This window comes from Microtus pennsylvanicus, chromosome 10 (genome assembly GCF_037038515.1).
Source record: "Microtus pennsylvanicus isolate mMicPen1 chromosome 10, mMicPen1.hap1, whole genome shotgun sequence".
In the NCBI taxonomy this organism is placed as follows: Eukaryota; Metazoa; Chordata; class Mammalia; order Rodentia; family Cricetidae; genus Microtus; species Microtus pennsylvanicus.
Genome location: NC_134588.1, coordinates 89,056,336 through 89,078,370, shown reverse-complemented (window position 1 = coordinate 89,078,370; position 22,035 = coordinate 89,056,336). Strand labels below are relative to the sequence as shown.

At 48.1% G+C, this 22,035-nt stretch overlaps 1 protein-coding gene across 1 annotated transcript in view; it reads left to right on the top strand.

Annotated features, from left to right (window-relative positions):
• Sh3bp5 (SH3 domain binding protein 5) overlaps window positions 1–22,035 on the top strand; it is a 61,286-nt gene that overhangs the window by 14,666 nt on the left and 24,585 nt on the right. The window contains exon 3 of the mRNA XM_075989027.1: window positions 8,032–8,160. Within this exon, the coding sequence (XP_075845142.1) occupies window positions 8,032–8,160 (129 nt within the window). The remainder of the gene's footprint in view (window positions 1–8,031; window positions 8,161–22,035) is intronic.

Here is a 22,035-nt window from a genome sequence, read left to right as displayed (position 1 = left end):
ATCCGCTTGCCTCTGCCTCCCGAGTGCTGGGATTAAAGGCGTGCGCCACCTGGCATGCCCAGCCTTTACATTTTTTTTTTTTTTTTTAAAAATGTGTAGCCCAGGCTGGCCTCGAACTCGTGATCCTCCTGCCTCTGCCTCCTTCAGCAAATCCTACCGGCGTGCGCCACCACAACCGGCCCAGCCTTTACATTTTTTATCTTGAGATATGGTCTCAGTAAGTTGATCAGGCTGGCCTTGAAATTGCCATTTTTTGGCCTCAGCCTCCCAGGTAGCTGAGATACCCAGTACCATAAGAGCTGACAAAACTCAAGCTCTATTGAAACAGTACTTAACACAGTTTTCAAGGGCCTGGAGAAGTAAGGTTGAAAGTGGGAGGCTTCTGTCCTCAAGCCCCGTTTTTCTCCCAGAAGCAGACGCCTTTTGACAGCTGCCTCTGGTGTGTCTGGAAAGTGGTGACAGGGACTTTTGACACTGACTCTTTGTACCCTGTGTTCTGTGTGCTCCTTTGCTTCCACGCTGATAGCTTCAGCCAGGAGAGAGACAAACTGAAAGCCAGCAGAAATGACACAGCTCGGCTTGCCTGGAATGCTGTGGTGGGCGGACACAGGCTGCTGAGGGCAGAGGCAGCGAAGGCAGTGCCGGATGACCTCCAGCGCTTCCGGCGGCTGGGCTCTGAGCTTGCCCTGTTGTCCTGGTTCTGAACTCTAGCTTCTCAGAAAGTGGACCTTGTATTTGGAGCGGCTCCACTGGTGGTTGATAAATCTGCCTGGCCAATGCACACGTCAGTTGCATGTCTGACATGTGATGACCCAGATTTGTTTTGAAGCACGGGTCTCAAATTAGAAACAGTTAAACAAACCTGTTGGCCTAAGCCTGGAAACCATCTGCTTGTGGTTGAGTTCAGGGAAGCTGGGCAACTTGGGCCGTTCTGCCTTCCCGTACTTAAAGAATCCTGCGGGTTCATGAATGCGTGTGTGGCTGACACACAAGAAAACATGGGACCTGCCAGTCTCTCTAGCTGTGTGTCTTGGCCTGAGCCCATAGGGTGGCCTTCCCTGCAGTTCCTCCTTGGGGGTCTGCCTGGCTGACGCATGCACTGGGTACTTGCAAAGGCTGATGAGTTTCTTCGTCTCTGGAGTTTGGGGCCTTGGGTGTTGAAGCATTTCTTCCTAATGACTTTAGCCCCTTTCTTGTGGCGTGGACCTATAGCATTGGTGACAGAGGTGACCTGAAAAGGAGCCATCTCCTAACTAAGGGACTGGATCACTGCCCATGTTGTTAAAAATCAAATCAAGGCCGTGAAAGATGAGACTGAAGGTTTGCGATCAAGGGACAGTAGAAGGATGGACTAAGATAACTAAGTGAAATATACGAACCCCGGGGAAAGCCTTGTTCCCGCCTCCTCTCCCTCACTCGTTTCCTTTGCCCCCCCCCCCCTTCCTTTTTCTTTTCTAGTGTGATCTGGGCCAGCCTACAACCCACACTTCTCTTGTCCTAGCCTAGTGCTGGGATGATAGGTGTGCGCCCTCAGACTTTCGTGAGATAGTTGGTGTAATGTGCACAGTCATATATCGGGCCAGGGTTAATGTTCTGATTTTGGTCACTGAGCTATCACATAAGGCAATTTTCGCTCTGGAACATGCACACCAAATGTTCACATCTCCACTTTTCCCACACTTCTTTTCGAATCTGAAATTATTTTAGAATGAAAAGCTTTTTACAAGCTTTTCTTCCCATTCCGATTTTGACTTGGAATCTGGACACCTGCCGCGTGTTCAAAGGGAGGCTGTGAGCTTCTGTATGGGCCCAGGTACTCGTCTGCCTGTGTGGGAGTGTTTCTAGTCAAATCAGAGTTAACGAGAGCCCTTCTGTATGGAGGGGATGGATTCTACCAAGGCCTAAAATGTCTCTAAAGCCCTCCCCTTAATTTTGGGGGGAACATGCAGGAAGACACTGTGATGGCCCCTATCTTTCTCTTGGTTCAGAACCAGAAGGGTTCGTGTGAGGACATGTAAGGGTTAGGTTAAGGGGCAGGATCTGACTTGGACACCACAACTGTCCAGGGACCTGGCACCTGCCCAGGTGTAGATACCTCTGTGCTCTGCCCCACTGTCCACTCGAAATTCTTGAAGTCCGCAGGAGTCATCTCTGGGAGCAAAGGGAAGAAGGAGTTGTTGGATCTTTCTGGGAGAGCCTAGATTTCCCAGGGATCTTGGTGTACGTGGCTGTCCTCACAGTTACTACTGTGACTCTCATCCTGCAAAGGTGTCCTCCAAGTGACAGACTCCATGACCACGTTACTCTGTCCCTAGCAAGAGCCCAGGTACTTGGCTCCTTTGCTACCTCTTGTTCTTGTCTGCGCTTGGGTTCTTGGTTGTCTCGTCTCTCCTTCTGGCTTTCTCTGTTCTGGTCTCTGTGGAAGGGGCTTGTATCAGAAACATGGCATCAGGGCTCCCCACTGTGTGGAGAGAGTCCTCAGGGAGGGAACCAGCAAGACTGGCAGGCCCCCAAACAGGTCTCTACTACCAAAGTCAAGGCTTAAAGTGGGGAAAGAATGTGACCAAGGAGATGGGGCTGTGATAACAGTGATCTGGAGGTCTCCCCAATATAGGGTTCTTGTGCTTTCTCCCTCGTCCTGTTCATTTCCTCAGTGGCTGTGGGGTCCTTCTAACTAAGGTGTCTTTGTCAGGTGTGGGACCTGCGTAGTGGTCAGGGGTGTCATGTGCTACACAGGGCTATCCCCAGCCTTTGCCGCTCTTCACTCTGGCTCCCCCTGGCCGACTCTGCCGCCTCCTGGCCCCGCGCCCTCCTGCTTTGCTCAGCCTTCCTGACCTGTCTTTTTGGTCCCTGCTCCACCCTGCACAGTCAGCAGCTTCAAAGCCTGCTGTGGGATTCTTCAGGTAGAAGCTGTCCTGGCTCCCTCTGTCACAGGGCTGAGAGAAAAACTGACAGACAGTGGCAGCAGCCAGCAGGTCCCAGGAGCATGATGCAGTCATTAAGAGCAAATTTTACAGATAGGGCTGTGCTGTCCAATATGGCAACCATTAGCCGTGTGTGGTTGCTGAAGTTAAAGCTTAAATTGATTAAAATGTGTTGCAGAAACAACATCAAGTGTTCTTTAGCCACCTGTGGTATGGTTATTGCCTCTGAGCCCTTCAGATAGTTCTCTGAACTGGCAGAGAGCACTTTCCTTCTCCTCCAAACATCACTCAAGTGCTTTCTTCGCGTGTGTTGGGCGCTCCCACAAGTACTCTCAAGGACTGGATTGGACATCTTTGGAGAGCACAGTTTGCAGTGAACTCACTTTCCCAGCTCAGGCTCCCCACTACCGGCCGGTAAGCCCAAACGCTTCAGTGGTCCCTTTTACCGTGACTCTGGAGTGTTCTTGCCGACAGTGACATGGCCATCACTCGGGTTCATCCCTCACACTGGGCAGCTGCCTGCTGGCACCATTTCCTCCGGGTCCCAGGACTGCGTGTACACCGACTCCACGTAGTCATTTAAACTGGTGTTTATTTTTACTTCACCCTGCCCAAAGAGGAAGCTTCATTTCTACACATGGGCAACCATCCAATAAAAGGTTATTTTTTCCCCTCTTCATGTCAGTTTCTCTGTGTAGCCCTGACTGTGCTGGAACTCACTCTAGACCAGGCTGGCCTCTGCCTCTTGAGTGCTGGGGAGTGCTGGGGTTACAGGTGTGTGCCTGGCTTTATACACACACACACACACACACACACACACACACACACACACACACACACACACATATATTGTGTATTTCTCAGGTTTAGAGAGAGGAAGATCCAAATTGCATCTCATCACAGTGGAAGTGTGTTTGTCTCTTGTCTGCATTCTGTTTCTTGTGATGCCACAAGGCACATGGCCTCTGGAAAAACCCGGGGGACACTCATGAGAGGATGAGGGTGAGAGGGCAAGGGAATGGACTTCAGTGACTAAAAGGCACTCGCCACCAACACTGGCTTGAATGTTTCTTGGAGTCACTGTATCGGTGAAAGGACAGAACCAACTGTACAGTCAGCCTCCGGCCTCCACGTGAGGCTGCGCACACATGGCTACACACGAAATAATTTTTTAAGAATGAAAAGTCCAGTCCTACTGTATTATGAAAGTGGGTTCCAGCATCACCCAGTGGATCCTGCAGACCGCACGCTAAGGGAACCACTAGAGACCTCTGCATGCTGGACTGGAAGGTTCACTGTCGAGCGTGAGATACCTGCCCTGTAGCCTCACAATCACACCACCTGGCTCCAGTTTTCTTATCTGCATTCTATGGCTGGCTGTGGTTCCTGTTGATCCTGTCTTACAGGGTCATTTCCAGGCTCAGCCCAGGCATTGGAAGCCTCTCTTTCCAAACCAAGGCTGTATATTTATAAACGGCATCACCAAGGAACCTTTGAAGTCCGTGCCGTCTCTCATATGTAGGACAGTTATTTTGAAAACTCTGCCACCCCATCCTTATGCAGCTGGTTCTGGGGACTCCTCCATGAAACCACTCATTATTCCCAGTTTACAAGCGAGGTGGTTGAGGCTCAGCTAAGTTGATTGGCCAGAAAACAGGGACTTATCCCCAGTACAGTGTGACAATGACACCTGTTCCTAAGGCACACTGGCTCTGGGTGGCTTAGCTGGAGTTCGTATCTGATGTGGGGCTGTGTTTTTGACACACTGACACATTCAAACAAGGAGACCGCCACTGTCAGCGATTCTCTGCCTAAGTAAATTACCCTCCCTGTGAGTCACAGAAGCTTAGAAGATCTGAAGACGTGGCTCAGCGGGAACCAGTTCAGAACTCCTTGGCGTGCAGATTTTTAAGTCAACCGGGTTGCTGGGTGTGGTGGCACACACCTATAATGCCAGCACTTACAGGTGGAGGAGGAGTGTGAAGTCCAGACCAGCCTGGACTGCCTGACAAGCCAACAACCCATCTCAGAACAGCCCTGGGATGGTAAAGGGCTTTGTTTGTTTTCGTTTGGGTTTGGTTTGGTTTTTTGGGGTTTGTTTGTTTGTTTGTTTGTTTTGGGCGGGGTCAAGCTGGCCTTGAACTCCAGATCTCCAGATCCTCCTTGCCTCTAAATCCCTGGCTCTGGCGTCACAGGGCTCCTGTGAGCGCGTACAATAGTTCACGTTTTTTGACAGGTAAAGACCTGCCCATCTTCCGGAGGTGTTTGTCCTGATTACCTGTCTTCATGGATTGTTTCCCAGGAAAGCAACTTTCTGTGCACTCCATCCTGAAGCAGCCCTACTCTTGGAGGATCATTTGACTATGATGTAGCCAATCAGACTGCTTTGCTCCCTCAGCTATGAGCAGGAAAGGTTTGGAGGGATGTGAGTGATGATGAGAACTTTAAGTCAGGGAGGTAGAGGAGGCTTTTCTAGAGCTAGGGAATGGAGCAGGAGGCACGAGTCTGTGGCAACTAGCTGTTCAGATAGTATTTAAGGAAATCTTTTTAGCTGAGCTAAATCCCACCCACTGTACGCCAGTGACTGAAGCCCTCCCAGCCAGCTGTGTTTAGTTACAAGGCTGTACCGGGGATGGCGCCGAGATCGGCCTTCTCTTCCTACCCGCATTAGCGTAGCTAATATAGTAACTCAAGGTACACATTGTAGTCTCATGGTTTTTAAAGGGCTAATGCAATTTGCAGTTGATAGACGTCCAATTCCGGCTTGAGCAAAAGAGAAAGCAAGGATGTGGGTGGTGACGGGGAGGGATACTGTCTTAAGGAAGAGAAGAATAGTAGAGTGTAGGGCTGCCTACCACTGTGCTCTGTCGGGCTTTCTCATGGTTCCATCCCATTCTTCGGCCACCTCAGCTGGAGTGTGGTGGGATGGAGCTGACGGTGTAATGCACATGTGTATAGCTCACTGTTGGGGAAATGATTGCCAAACCTGTGTGTCCCCCTCCCCGTGCCCTTGAGCGGTCACATTTTCAGTACAGAGAGTCACAAAAGATGTCAGCCAGGCTGATGATGGGCTCACTGCCCAAGGCACCTTCAAGAAGGCCCAAATATATCAGGTCGTTTGCCCTGAAATCCATCACAAGCTATGATGCTAGCCTCCCAGGGAGGCTAAGGCAGGAGGGCTATGAGTTCAAGTCAGCCTGGACTACAGAGGAAGGGACCTGTCTCTTACTATCCCACCCCAGCATGGATGATGACTCATAGAATCTGTAGCTACAGCTCCATAGGAGGATTGCCAGCCCTGGCTTGGGGCTTATGGCTGCTGTACCATTCTGGGCACCCTGAACCCTGTAAGCTTGTGGACTTGCCATTCTCCAGGAGGGAAGGTTTCAATTAGGAAGAGATGACTGTGTATACTACAAAAACCATGACGGTGATACAGAACTGGGGCAAACAGCTGGTTCAGAAGTGGGATTCGGACTCAGGAGCTCCCAAGGACGGCAGAGGCCACTCCCTCGTGTTCTGGAAGGCCAGCAGCATTGTCAGACACCCCCCCCCCTTCCAAGCCTATAGCTTGAGATGATGATGGTATGAACTGGGAGAACTGATCCTCCACCTGCACGAGGTCCTCCAATTCCACATGTACAACACAAGTTTTTGAGGAGGAGACGTCTGGCTCCCTTAGATGCCTGTAAACTTTGCCATCCTTTTGTTCTTCTCAGCCAAGGAAGGCCATTGTGTCCTTCTTGGGATCAGCCCCCACTCCCCAAGAGTCTTTTCCCCCTCAGGCTTCTGTGTAGATCCTGCCTGCTCCTTTGAAGGTTTTCTAGGGGTCCTCTGCAGTAGCTGATGTAGTGAGAGTCTCTGCTTCTGAGTTCCACGGCATCCCTAAATTCCACAGCAGCTCTGCACTGCCAGGCTGGAAGGGCCCTGAGGTCAGGGCCCCACATAGGGTAAGCTTGCACTCTGTTTAACACGTGTGAGTCCCGTGGTTTAGAGCTCCGAGGAAGTGTGGGAAATGGTGTGGTCATGTGAACTGAAACCACCAAAGACCGCTTGAGAGCTCTTACCCAGATCAGGAAGGTTTAACATACACAGGGTGTCCAATATAAGTCATTGTAGCCAGAAGTTTCTGTCCACCTGGCCCCACAGCCATTCAGTCCCAAAGAAACACACAGAGATTTATATTAATTATAAACTGGCATCTTAGCTCAGGCTTATTATTAACTAGCTCTTACAGCTTAAATTGACCCATAATTCTTGTCTATGTTTAAGCACCATGGTACCTTTTCTCAGTGTAGCATTCTCATCTTGCTTCTTCTGCGTCTGGCTTCTGACTGCATCTAAGCTTTTCCTTTCCCCAAAATTCTTAGTCTGGTTACCCCACCTATACTTCTTGCCTGGCTACTGGCCAATCAGCATTTTATTAAACCAATACGAGTGACAAATCTTTACAATATACAACAGCATTATCCCACGTAAGTCACTAGACATTTATTTTGGTTTTTCAAGACAGAGCTTCTCTGTGTAATAGCTCTGTCTCTTCTAGAACTTGTCCTCTATACTAGGCTGGCCTCGAACTCACAGAGATCCACCTGCCTCTGCCTCCCAAGTGCTGGGGTTAAAGGTGTGCACCACCACTGCCCAACAGTTAGATACATTTTTACAAGATTTTTAAATCACATAAATAAAATACCTAAATTACATGGTGTGGTGGAGAATGCGGATTAAATCTCAGTGCCAGGGAGGTGGAGGCAGGAAGATCTGAGTGTTCAGTGCCATGGTGAGGTGACTCGGAATGGGTAACTGGATGGGTGAGTGATTGGAAAGCCTAACGTGTACGTGTAGCTAAAGTAAGTTGCAAATACGGTTTCTTCTCGGTCATGTGACAAGCTTGAAGCTCTCATGTAGCTGGTGGTAGCACTGATTGGACAGTGTGGGTTCTGGATCCTTCTTAGAATGACTGGCAGGTTTTGGACGGTGCCATGCCTGGTACTGGGTTCCTGCGGTGTGTGAATTCCATCCAGGTGTCTCTGGTCAGATGCAGCAGGTGTTGGTAGCTTCCTCCCTGAGCCTGATGATGTTTCCTCCATCTTCCCCCTGGCTACAGGACGCACGTCAGAAATTCCGATCCGTCCTGGTCGAGGCAACAGTGAAGCTAGAGGAACTGGTGAAGAAAATCGGCAAAGCTGTGGAAGACTCAAAGCCCTACTGGGAGGCCCGCAGGGTGGCACGGCAGGTAAGGTCTCCTCTGCCACTGCTCCCAACTGCACTTGGGGGTCACCCACTGTAGGTCCCATGTGAAATGGCCATGGCTTTGTACAGTGTACAAGGATGGCTGTATTTGATCGCTTTTCTTAGACCCTGCCTCCATGAGCTCATGACACCATTGACACCGTATGGGTGCTGATATGTCTCTTGCTGCATGACTTGGCTGATTGCTCTGAGTCGGAGAGCTAGACTAGACTCATGGGCATTGCGAATGTGTCCAGAGTTGGTGCGTTCCTCCTCTCGGGTAGCACGTCTTACCTCCTGACATGTCTACTTTTGTCTAGGGTATTGCCTACAGAAGGAATCAATAAAGAAATAAGTAAATGATGGGTGTGGGAACCACAAGCCAATCCTTCATCCTCCTCTACCTCCCTGACTTAGAGTTCTCATCATCACTCACATCCCTCCAAACCTTTCCTGCTCATAGCTGAGGGAGCAAAGCAGTCTGATTGGTTTCATCCAAATCATACTTGGTGGGTGGGGCCTCATCTGGCTACCACTCCACCCAAGTGGGTTTCATAACCTTCCTTTCTTTTCTGTTGTCCAAATCACCGTTGGGACAGGGGTAGGAGGGAGCTGTATTGGGAGGCACCTTATCTGCTAGGGAGCAGTGGATTGTGGCATATCTCTTCCTTCTCTTCTCTTCTCATTTTTGACACTGAGGATGACAACCATGGTCACCTAGTCTCTTGGGAAACTATCCAGTTATCAGGTGTAGCCAGATAGTTCCAGGTCCTAGCAGGGAGGTAGCTGGCTGCAGTGGACAGAGGCAAGATGAGTCTTGAGGGAATTGAATCTACAGCTGAACCTGCAAAGCCTCTCATGGACCTTTTTCCTGCTTGCTGGTGGGAAGTGGGGAGAAGGGTTGGGATGCCTCTGCCCTCAGCTCCAAGGGACTTTGGTCTCTTGTGGAGGAACTGGAAGCTTGTGAAGGCTGAGGCAGGCAGGATGTTACATTTCACTCTTTGGGTGACAGGTTACCTGGGCTTGAGCCAGATGTTGTGAGTGGCCCTGTAACCTTTCTGATGGTAGGAGAGTGTCCACCTCAGCTGCTGCCAAGTGGGGTTCCTGTTTTCTTCCTTGGCCTCATCCCAGATCCCTTCCTTTTGATGTTTGCAAACCCTTCTGACTTGCCCAGCAAGGGTTGTAGCTGAGGGTCCTGCCAAGCACTTCCTCTAAGAGTACATCCTGAGCTTCTGCATCCTGTTCTTGAAATGCTGATGGCATTGTTCTTAGGGCTGAAATGAGAGGTTGTGTCTGATAGCAGAGTCCCTGGATGAGCTTGGCTTTCAGTGTCTTTTTTTTTTTGTGTGTGTGGAAAATTTAGAACTGGCTTACTTGCTCCCTCCTCCCCTTCCTCCCTCTCTGTCTTTGCACTCTTCAGCGGTGGCTTCGCACATCTGGAATGCCTGTGTCCCCAGCCAACATCTCACTGAATCCCACAGGATACTTACAAGGAGAAAAACCTTTCCTACAACTTGGCTTTCTGTAACGAGTTTAGAAAGACATGTAGTCATAGGATCAGCAAAAAATTATAACTGTGCATCAGAACTCTGCGTGGCCTTGTTCTCAACGTCAAATCGTTTTCCTGACAATAAATCAGGCTATCTTGTGACCCTGAGACCAAGTCCAGGTAGTACAAAGAGGAGCCAGACCATGCCATCTTTTCTAAACTGGGCTGGTGCAGGGGACTGGCTTGAGAGCTGTTGTGCTTGGGTGAAAGCTTGCTTTCAGGGCGGCCCTGATGTGTCTGCGGTGGCCTGTGCCTCTGCTTGCTCTGTTCTGTGGGGTCGAACTGCCTCAGTGGTATTCTTGGACCTCTCGTTATCACTGGCAGTCCAACCTTTGTTTATTTGATAGGTTTTTTGTTTTGTTTTTCTCTTTTTAAATTGGTAAAACAAGACTATAACAAGAAAATTTCCGTTTAACCATCTTAAAGTGCACCAATTGAGTGGCCTTAACATTTATTTTGCTATGCAACCTAGACCACCAGAACTTTTCTCTTCTCCGATTTAGATTCTGTAGCCATGACTAGAGAGTCAACTCCCACTCCTCTCACCACAGATCCTGTCAACAATCCTGCTGCTTCCTCTCCTAGGAGCGTGCCTCCTCTAGACACCCCATTAAGTATTGAGTTATCAAAGAATGTTCATTATCTGTGACTGACCCATTTTATTTGATGTATGTCCCCAGTTTTCACCCCTGGTGTGTCACATGTCAGCATTCCCCTCATGTGTATGTTTATTGACATCTGTTCCCTCCTTCTACAATGTGGGTTCTAGGGAGTCAGGCCACCGCCACACAGCTGCCCAAGAAGCAAGATGTGAGGTAACAAACCATGAGCCTTGTGGTAAAATATAAAATAGTAGAAATGTGTTAATTTAAGATGTAAGAGTTAGTTAATAAGAATCCTGAGCTAGTAGGACAAACACTATGTAATTAATATTAAGCCTCAGAATGGTTATTTTATAAGTGGCTTCAGGAACAGGCAAGCAGAAAAAAAAAAACAGTCCAGGGGGTCCAGGGAGATGGAGAATAATTGTAGCTACATCTGGCGCCCAATGTGGGGCTGACCCATGTGACCCACTTCAGCTCCAAGTGCTTGTACACCTGCTTTGGATTAAGAGGAAAGTAGCTGAGAGCGCACCCACAGCTCAATACTCCCCACCTGAGCAAGTACCTGGATCAGGGCTGCTAGGTGTACACAGGCAGGAGAGCATGGTGGATTCCCGCCACCACACACAGACATTTCCAGACTGTGCAGCATGCTGCATGGCAAATTTAGCCTTTACTGAGACAAAAAGGGTTTATGTGCCGCGTGCTGCTCCCCAAAGTTGAGGTGGTAAGCAGAGCTCCCACCGGGCGGTCCCAGAGCTGACAGTGAAGGTACCGCCACCATATTGAAAGGCTGAGAGAGGCAGAGCCAGCATCCAGGGCCACTGCCACCAAGCTGCTTACCATTTTTAAAAAAATGCTCCTGGTCTGGAAAGGATTACAAATACACAGTAGGACAGATTCAAGCATAAAAGACCTCTAAATGAGTCACAGTGTGTTTTTTAAAAAGTGTACATAGGCTTGGGAGAGACTGAAAAAAGAGTATAGACAGTTATAAAAAGAAATAAATTGTTTTACAAAACAAACCAAAGTCTTTAAGGAGACAGTAAAAATATTTTTAAAAACCCACATAAAGATTAAAAATACACAGAGTCTGGATTTGTATATTGTGTTTTCTTTGAATTTTTTAAACGTATCTTGACTTCAAAATTTGAGTCTAAGGCCGGGCGGTGGTGGCGCACGCCTTTAATCCCAGCACTCGGGAGGCAGAGGCAGGTGGATCTCTGTGAGTTCGAGACCAGCCTGGTCTACAGAGCTAGTTCCAGGACAGGCTCCAAAACCACAGAGGAACCCTGTCTCGAAAAATACCAAAAAAAAAAAAAATTTGAGTCTAAGGATATGTTACTTTGGAAAAGAGGTTCTGCTTTTCTTTCCACAGAGGATGGGAACCTATGGATTCCTTCCAGTCCAGTGTTGGTTGTCATAACAAGACACCCTGAAAGGTCTCTGTGAACCCTAAAAATACTTCACCCAACAAGCAACAGGAAGCAGTTTAGAGAAACTATGCCCAAATTCCCAAAATAATTGTTTATAAATGTTTATTTTCACTTTAAAAGGGTTGGCTATAAATGGTTAATGGTCATAGTAAATTTCTTTAAAAAAAAAACCAAGGGGAATAAGATATGAAGATAAAGTCTTTACATTAGTATGGATTTTGATCTATTGATACAAATGTAAGGTCCAGTTTGTTAACACTGTGTGTGTATGTAAAAGTATTGTATTTATGCAGCTCATTTAAAAATATAATGTACAGTTAAGAAATACAGATTAATAGTCATCTATAATAGTCAAACTTTTAGTCATGTTAGTTAGGTTTTCTAGATATACAGAAATACATTTAAATTAGAAAATCTTCAACACTTCAAAGACTTATAAAATATTTCATTTAAAAGGTTTTAAGATTGTAGACTTTTCTTGACGGTGAGACATGTCTGCTTCTGGCAGTATTAATTACTAAAGAGAGGTTGATGGGCATTGGAGAAACTCATTATGGAATTTGCCTTCAGTGTGACGAGGCTAGTCGTTTGGCAAGAAACTGCTCTTGCCTGGACTGCTTGGTAGTATGCTGTATGAACTGGACATGCAGGACCCACAGAAAAGTGAATGCTAAACTTTCCAAAGACAGGACAGTCCTTCAGGGTTCCTGCTTCACAGAAGAAGCTGCCAGACATTCTGTAGGACACAAAAGAAACAAACAAACTTTGCCAGTAAAAGGCAGGTCAAATCTTCAAATTTTCTGTTTCACTGAAAAGTCTGCCAGATATTTTGGGACCTATAGGCTGAAGATGGATGCCCCAATATTACAAAAGAACTTTGGGTGACTGTCCAGGCAGCAAGATGTCTGTCACTCTAGTCTTACAGTGCATTTCCTGTTTACTTAGGTAATATTATATCCTCATGGGGTCCTTGGAGTTCAAGACAGATAGCTATAGTTATAGTTTTCCTTAGTTATAATAAAAGATAAATTAGATATAAAACTTTAGACTCACAAAGATAGATGATAAAATATTTAATTTTGTCAGATACAAATAGACTAAATCTTGTTAACTGTAATTTTTACTTGATACTTGTTTTGTTATATATAAATTTTACTAAGTTAAAGTTAAAACCTTTTTATTTATACAGAAAAGGGGAGATGATGTGAGATTCCCCTCTATATGCTGTGATTATGTTTTATTACCATTGATCAATAGAGAAGCCACTTTGGCCTATGGCAGGGCAGAATAGTGCTAAGCAGGAAAACTAAGCTGAATGCCGGGAGAAAGAAGACAGAGTCAGGCAGATGCCATGCAGTTGCTCAAGAAGCAAAATGTGAGGTAACAAACCATGAGCCTCGTGGTAAAATATAAAATAATAGAAATGTGTTAATTTAAGATGTAAGGGTTAATCAGTAAGAAACCTGAGCTAGTAGGCCAAAGAATATGTAATTAATATTAAGCCTCAGGATGATTATTTTTTAAGTGGCTCTGGGAGAAGGTGGGCCAAGAAAACCTGGTCCAGGGGGACCAGCGGGACATAGAATATTTGTAGCTACAAACTTAGATACTTAGGCCTGGTGATCGGGTTCTTTGTCCCCTGAGCCATCCCACTGCCCCCATCTTTTAGGGTGATGGTACGCTCCTGTTTGAACTACCACATGGCACTCATCTCTCAGCACAGGCAGCCTTGTTGTTGTGAAATGGTTGGAATGTGGAGGCTGAGCCCGTTGTCGTCTGTAAGGGCAGTGTCAGCACAAAATGACCAGGTCAAAAGGCTCAGCGCTGCATGTTTATGGGGCCACATGAGGCCGTGGTCTACATTTAACCTTCTGTAGGAGAGTCGCGAAGTGAGGAAACATTTGGAATTTGTAGAGTGACTTGGCTGGAGGAGAACTGGCAAAGCTTGACCTGTGACGTTAGACTTGCCCGGCCTAGGATCCCCAGGTCACCAGTTAGCTATGGGACCTTAGCAGTTCTCTTAGAGTCTGAGCCTCCCGTTCTAATAAAATGGGTTCTCTGTCAGTTAGCTCTGCTACAAATCAAGCGTCTTGTGATGTAGTGGCTTGAAATGCTTATTTAGCCTATGGCTTTGCTAAGCAGTGGTTTTGCCAATCCTGTGTGTACGCAGTTGGCTGCCAGCAGCTCATCCTGGATGACCTTATTTTTTAGACTTGGTTGGTTGTCACCTGGGGTGGCAGGGGTGACTGTCTCTCATTCAATAGGACAGACTGGTCCCTTTCACGTGGTGTTGGATTTCAGGAGCAGAAAGAGCATGCCCTTCTTAGGTCTCTGCTTGATTTTATGTTTGTTGATATCCTTCTTGCTGGAGTGAGTCACATGACCAGCCCTGTTCCAGGAGGTGGAGAAAAATGATCTGCACCTGTAGGCATTTGTGTAATTTACCCTGGTGATTATTTTAGTGTCCTGGAAGCATTAGATAGAAAATGCATTGTTCTAGATAATCTTTCTGTCAAATATCGTATATCCATGGTGAATCTGCCTCCTTAAATACAATGAAACATGACTCCACAGTTAAGCACACATACTGTTCTTGCCGAGGACCCTAGTGTTTCTCAACACCAACTCCTGGCAGCTCACAACTGCTTATAACTCCAGCTCCAGGGAGTTTGATGCCACATACATACACACCTAATTATAAATAATGAAGATAAGTCTTTTTAAAAAGACAAAAAAAAAAAACCAAACCGAACAAAAAAAGAAATAATCTAGATAGAATAAGAGAAAGACCTTACCTGACTGGGAGCAGATACATATAAAGAGATCAATACCAAATGCATTCCACAAATGCAGCCAAGTTCCCATCTATCTGTAGCTTGTTTATGTACCATGGATGTCCTAGCACGTAGGAGAGCGAACACATTCATGTTGGCAAATTTCCCCTTCTTTTTTCTGAAATGTGTATCGCACAGTTAACTCCTTAACCAACTCATTGCCACCAACAGCCCACGGCTGTGTGAAGCTCAGCTAGCACACGGCTCTTCTCCATGAGGTATGTCACAGTCGTGTGTTCACCAGCACTCGGTCTCTCTATCACCGCCCTTTGAGGCTACTTTAAATAGCAAATCGCAGAAAGAACACAAATGTAAAAAAAAATAGACCATGGAGAGAGGATCCTCTTACTGCATGAGAGCAGAACCAGAAGGCAGAGATGGCAGGCTGCTGTCGCTCCCTGCATGTCTCTCAATGACCCTGGGAGCATCCCAAGCATTGATTTGGGGTTAGAAGGAAGCTTAGCAACCAGGTACTCTTACAAGTATGGAATTCATGTGTGAGGCGGGGGTCACCTGGGCTTGCTAAGAGCCAGAGGCCCCGTTAGTGTGCTCCCATTAAGAAAAATTAACCAGAAAAGTGTCAGTCTCCTGGAACTGGAGTTTTAGATGGTTTGTGAGCTACCATGTGGGTGCTGGGAATAGAACTGGGTCCTCTGGAAGAGCAGTTAAGTGTTCTTAATCGCTCGGTCATCTTCCCACCTCTCCCTCCTCCTCATTATTTTACAAATGATAAAATTAATATCAGAGCCTGACGATTGCTTTGGGGGCCTCTCCCCAAACCTTTCCCGTTCGGAGGCTTCATCTGAGAGAACATGAAGCAGGTTAATGCCAAATGACTTAGTAGTTAGTTTTGGTCAGGACTGTGTGGCGATCTGACTGGCCAATAGGACATTGTCAGAGAGCGGGTCTAGCTTGAGTGTGCGTCATTTCTCAGAACAATTAGGTGGAGGTGGCTGGACGCCTTAGTGGGAGGCATCTTGAGAGGGCAGGAAATTCAGAGTGATGGGGAGGTTATGACAGGATGTGCGTGGAAGGCCAAGAGTCAAGAGGTTAAAGATGGAGGGGAGAGGGGAGGTACTCTTTTACACACTTGAGGGGACTTCCTTTTAGGACTGGCCTGGGGAGGTTAAGCTGGCCACAAGGCCCTGCAGTCCTGAGTGAAGGTGACCAGGCAGCTTGGCCTGTGGCAGTTAGATGTTTGTGTCAAGGTGTCAGAGTGGGATTAGATTCCTCATTCTCAGGGGGATAACAGGTTGAGGAAGTACAGAGGGGTTCCCAGACCCTGAGAAGAGAGTAGGAAGGACTGGACCCTGGTTTGCCTGGTTCTGGCTGCCATCTGATTGTTGGCACATTGTAGGCACTTAGGGACTGTATAATCATGACTGACCAACCCATGGGCAAACTGAGGAGACTGCAGGGCGCACAACGGACTGATGTCTGTCTGCAGGTCCTTCCTCTCTGCTCCCTGTCTCTTCTGGGCTGGGTGTAGCATGAGTAATAAAAACCCAGTGACAGATATTGGGGTTCAAGTTGAAGATCAGAAAGGCAAAGCAGCCAAGCCACTAGAGAGCTCTTACCTCTGCCAGGGCTCAGACAAACAAAGGGACAGTCCTGCAGTGCTCTCCACCAGCCTCAGACTCCACTCTCCACTGAGTTCCTGTCTCTTCCCCTTTATATTCCTCTCCTCCCAGCCATAACCTGTCCCCACCTCCCTAGTGCTGGGATTAAAGGCCTGTGATTCCCCCATTGTGTCAGCTCTGTTTCTCTTTTAGACAGATTCAATCTTGTATAGCCCAAGAGTCGCCTTGAACTCACAGAGATCCCTCTGTCTCCCAAGTCCTGGGATTAAAGGTGTGTGCCACCACTCCCTGGCCTGTATGGCTGACTAGTGTGGCTGCCTTGCCCTCTGATCTTCAGGCAAACTTTACTTATTAAAACACAAATAATCGATCACTATAGCTGGCGTAGCCAGAGGTTTTTTGATTTTTATGTTGGCTGACGTGCATGTCTGTCTGTCTGGAGCACGTGTGCTGTGGTATGTAGAAGTGGTGAGAGGACAGCCTTCAAGAGTCAGTTTTCTCTTTCTGCCATGTGGGTCCTGAGGGTTGAACACGGGTTTGTCAGGCTTGCTGGCCGGTTATGCAGGAGGTGCTTGTCTTAGCCTGGGCCCCTCACAGCACACTGTCTGTCTGTCTTTGGAACTGCAGCACGGCTTCATTGTGCCTCCTTCTGCCCAGTCAGTTCTCACTGTGGGACTTGGGTGAGAAGATCTGGCTGGATGACGTACATCTGTGGCCCCGGTCACATTCCTCTGGGTGGCCACAGGCCAGTTTCTGGGAACTGCATCATGCATACTGCCTCTGAACTAAGCCTGCAGTGGAGTGAGGGGGGTGCTCGGCCCCCAGGAGAAGTGATTTACAGTGTGGAGGAAGTGGAAGGCTGCCTTAGCCTCTCTCATGCCCAGAGGATGTGCCCTGCTTTGCAGTCTTGGCTGCAGAGTCTGGGAAAGCTTAGATTCTTTTCCTTCCTTGTCTTTGTGTGTGTGTGTGTGTGTGTGTGTGTGTGTTTTGAGACAAGCTTTTTCTATATAGCCCTTGGCTAGCCTGGGACTCCCTATGTAGACCAGGCTGACTTTGAGCTCATAAAGATCTCTCTCTCTCTCTCTCTCTCTCTCTGTGTATATATATATATATATATATATATATATGGTTTTCATTACATAGTCCATGGTGGCCCTGAACTACTGATCCTCCTGCCTTAGCCTCCCAAACATTAGAATCACTAGTGTGTGTCACCTGCTCAGAAAACCAATATTTACTTTTTTTTTTTTTTTGAGACAGGGTCTCATAATGTAGTTCTAGCTGGCCTGGAACTTGCTATGTTGACCAAGCTGGCCTAAAATTCTGAGGGCTCTGCCTGCCAAGAGTTGGGATTAAAGATGTGCAGCCTCACACCTGACTGAGAAAGCAGCACTTTTAAATTCAAGTGGGCTCTGGAGATGAGTGGCAGCCTCTGCCAAGCCAACACCCCCAGCGCACAGGGATGCGTCTTGACTGCAGCGAATTCTTCCACACCTTGGGGTTGGCTGCACCTCCTGCTTGGCTATTGAGCTCTGCCTCAAGCATCCTGGCCCATCTGGAGGAGGGTTCTCTGGCAGTGGCATGGACGCACTTGCATTTGACTCTTCCTGAGTGCAGGTGGCAGGAAGATGGTCCCAGAGGATTGGTTGTGCAGTCTTAGCCAGGCAGTGAGGCAATAGGAGGCCATTGTCATTCCCAGAATTCTTTACCAACAGCCTGCTTTTCTATCTCCTGGGAGTCGGCTTTCCTCTGGGGCATGGCTGATTCCCAGGAAGCCTTGCTGGGTGGGCATCACGTGGGCACCATGGCACAGCGGTGAGAAAAGAACGGTGTTGTAGAGTTCTCTACACGGGCTGAAACCACGGAGCCCCTTGGTATTTCTGGTTAGCTGCTATGTATTTTTATACTTGCTGCGTGGCTCGAGCTGACCTGGAACGTGCAATCCTCCTGCCTCTGCCTCCGGTGAGCTGAGGTCACAGGCTGGAACCTCCACACCCACTTGTGCTTCCTGTTTTTACTAGAATGTGGCACTGGAGTGGGTGGATAGTCCCTTCCCGCCCTCTCTGCACGCCTCAGGCATTCCCTGGAAAGAGTTGCAGAAACTCTTAATTTGGACATGTTTCTGTAACCAGTTTGGTCAACATAGGTAGGCCTTTTATGCTGTCACGCAACATGTTTGAGCTCTGGCCAGAGGGCAGGGCTTCTCAAGAGCACTTTGGTATAATTTCGGTTCCTGTTTTTGTTTTTGTTTTTTTTTACTTTGGGGGTGCCCCTGCTTTCCTTTTTCCCACCCCCACATGTGACTTTATATTTCCCCCTTCGACTTATATTTCCCCATGAAAATGACCCTTTAAAAAAATCTGGTCAATTAATTGGGTTGGGAATGTGGCTCAGTAAAACATTTTCTTAGTCTATTCAAGGCCCTGGGTTTGAGAACCAGAATTGCCAAAACAAAACAAACAAACAAAAAAACCATAAAAATGACATACATACAGCTGTACTCCCAGCATTCCAGAGGACAGCAGGTTAAGGCAGCCTGTGCAAGAGCATGTTGATGTAAAAACACAACTCTCACCTCGAAGGGAATAAGAATTTATTCTGGAACTAGATTTGAGTGACCAAGTCCCAGGAAACTCAGAGCTAGGTTACCTCGGGTTCCCTGTTTCCACACAAGCAGCTTCATGGAGTTTTCATTTTTTTTTTTTTTTTTTTGTTTGTTTGTTCTTTTCATTGAGACAGGGTTTCTCTGTATAGCCCTGGCTGTCCTGGAACTCCTCCTGTAGACCAGGCTGGCCTCGAACTCACAGAGATCGACCTGCCTCTCAAGTGATGGGATTAAAGGTGTGCACCACCACATGGGCTCATGGAGTTTTATAGTAACAAAACAAAGAAGGCTATGAATCAAGGCACTTAGAAAATAGATTGGGTGCATTAGGGACACGGTAACAGCAGGAATGGGGTCGTCTGTGGGCCTGAGATGCTATTCAATGACATTCTTGGCTTTTGGCTCGGTGGATGCTAGTGGTCTGTTACATTACTAAATTCCTGAAGGTTTTTATCTGTTAGTCACAAGATGTTCTGATACGGACTAGGCACGGAATGGCTATCCAGGGGCCTCCAGCTAGCCTAAGATAAGGTAATTGGCCTCTGGACCTGCAGCATTCCACAGCCGGTTATCAGCCAGTCGGCCTCCCAGCGCTGCTTCTTTCCAGGAATTCTCTCACAAACAGCAAGCACCCTTAACCCCTGAGCCATCTCTCCAGCCTCTTGTATTTATTTTTATGGGCTACATCTGGCAAGAAGGAAGCTGCCCTGAGGTGTTAGCAGGTGAAGGAGAGTTTGGGGTGTTAGCTGCCCTTCCTTTGGGCTTCTGACTCACGGCTTGTGAAGCCACGCAGCAGGCCTGTTGTGCACACACCCATGGCTTAGCTGGGGTGAGCCAGGCTCAGGCACCAGCGAAGATGATCTGGTGCGGCTGTGCTGGGTGATTGACAAGCCTGGAGACTCGGCTAAAGAACTGGAGGTTTTTCCTGCCCCGTAAACTCCACTAACAAAGCTGCTGGGGGCTGGTCAGCACCAGACAGAATTCCCAAGGTCTTCATGGGAGTCTACGTCAGCTGGCTCTCTCTGAAGAATCTCCTAGAATTCGGGGCCCCTTCGAGGCTGTTTCTTCCCTTGACTTCTGCAGCCACTTCCAGGTCTCTCTCTTGGTAGTTTTCTCCTCACTCTAGCTCCTCCTCCCTCCCTTCCTTTGTTTATTTGAGATAGTTTCTCTCTGTAGCCTATATTGACTTAGAACTCACCGTGTAGCCCAGGCTTGACCTCCTGGCAGTCCTGCAACCTCAGCCCCCTGAGGAAGCCTGGGGGTTAACTTCTCAAGCTACCACACCCGACTTCAGCTTTCTGCCCGCCTCTTTCCTCTTGGTTTGCATATTTGGTTGTAAAGGTGGTGGGTTTCATGATAGTGTGATCATCTGTGATGCTGTCTTCTCCTCTTCGCTGGCCCCTGTCCTCGGCTTTTGTGTAGTCCTTTTTATATAACGTCTTCTAGATGGGAATTAAGTCGATAGTTTTGAGACAAGTCTCGCTGTGCAGGCTAGGACGTCTGAATCCTTAGTCTCCTCCTTCAGCCTGTTTTTCTGTTTGAGTTTTGAGAACTGGTCTCCTGTAGCCTAGGCCTGCACTGAATTTACTGTTCCCAAGAATGATGACCTTGAACTCCCAATCATCCCACTCACCTACCATCCGTATGCTGGGACTGCAGACACGGAAAACCACACATGGCTTCCTCTTTTTAGCTTGGTTTCCACATGTGAGATAAAACACATGATACCTGCCCTTCTGCCTGACATGACTGGCTGGTTTCAGTCAGCGTGACAGCCAACAGTCAGTCGTCTGAGAGGAAAGTCTCAGTGGAGGAATTGCCGGATCAGATTGGTCTGTGGGCATTCTGAGGGGCGTGGTCTCATGAGCTGATGCCCGAGGATCCAGCCCCACAGTGGGTGACTCTGTCCCTACAGAGGCCTACAGTCCTGAGCTGGACAGGAAAAGTAGCTAAGGATGAGCCGGTGTGTGAGCCAGCGAGCAGCAGCAGCCTCCATCGCCTGCTGTGTTCCCTGGACTGGGTCTCCTGGGCAGAGGTGATGCTGTGTGGAATAGCAGAGTTCGGCCTTCAGATTCCTGCCACAAGTTCCTGCCTCAGCTTCCTTCCAAGAGTGCCCGGAAGCATGGGCTGAAGGGAGGCCCATTTCCCCCTTGCTGCTTTTGCTCAGAGTTCTGTCACAGCGGCAGTGAAGTAACCAGAGCAATGGTTATCTCCAGACCCACTAATGCTTCTTAGAAATGGCATGCTTACTCGTCGTGGCGGATAACACACCATGTTTTCTTTACCATCTGTTCATGGGCATCTAGGCTATTCTACACCTCCGCTGTCACGAGCAGTCCTGTGATGAATGTGGGCATCCCGGGATCTCTGTGGTATGGTGACTTAGAGTCCTTAGTAATGTGCCCAGAAGTTGTGCAGTTGGGTCATAGGGTAGGGTAGTTCTATATTTAGTGTTTTGAGGAACCTCCACACGGGTTGCCATAGTGACCTCTTCATGATTATGACTGCCTTAATTAGTTAATTACGGACTATTGACGGTTCGCTCTTTCTGTGTAAGATTTCCCTAGACTCTTGGGAGTCGCTGCTTCCTTAGAAGGGAGAGCAGCAGCTCTGCCTCATTTGGGCCGTGACGCGCGGTCTAGGGAGCCTCTGTGTCCATTTTACTGGAGGATGGTTTCAGTGGACACCAGAAAAGCTACTGTTTGCTTGTTAGTTTGCCCCGACCTTGGCAGAAGCTGCACTCTGGGGGAGCTGCTGGGTCTCTTTATTTGTAAAAGGGATGACTGTGAGAGCTTCCAGGGCTCCCAGATCCTAGAATTCAGGTTCCAGCCTCAGGCCCAGGCTAGCCCACTGGAGCACCCAGATCCTAGAATTCAGGTCCTGTCACGTTCAGCCTCGACCAGCAAGGAAGACGCAACACCCGGAGCTCTTCTTGCAGCAGTTTATTCAGGACCTTGTCTCTTTTTCTCTCTTCCCCTCTCTCTCTCTCTCTGGGCAAACCTCTCCCAGCCCTTAAAAAGGCACGGGCTACCAACCCTGGATTGCCAGGTGGGCACTGCCCATAGGTTCACGCATATGCAAGCAGCTGACAATCATTGCGTGATCACAGCATAAGTCAGGTTTTAGCCATAATTAGGAGCTGATTATCAGATGTGGCTCGACGCAGCTCACTACAAGGTCCCAGCCTCAGGCCCAGGCTAGCCCACTGGAAGTCTCTGCATATAGAAAAGCCTGGAAAGTCTGTTTCCACACTGGCCTGGGTCCTCCTCCAAG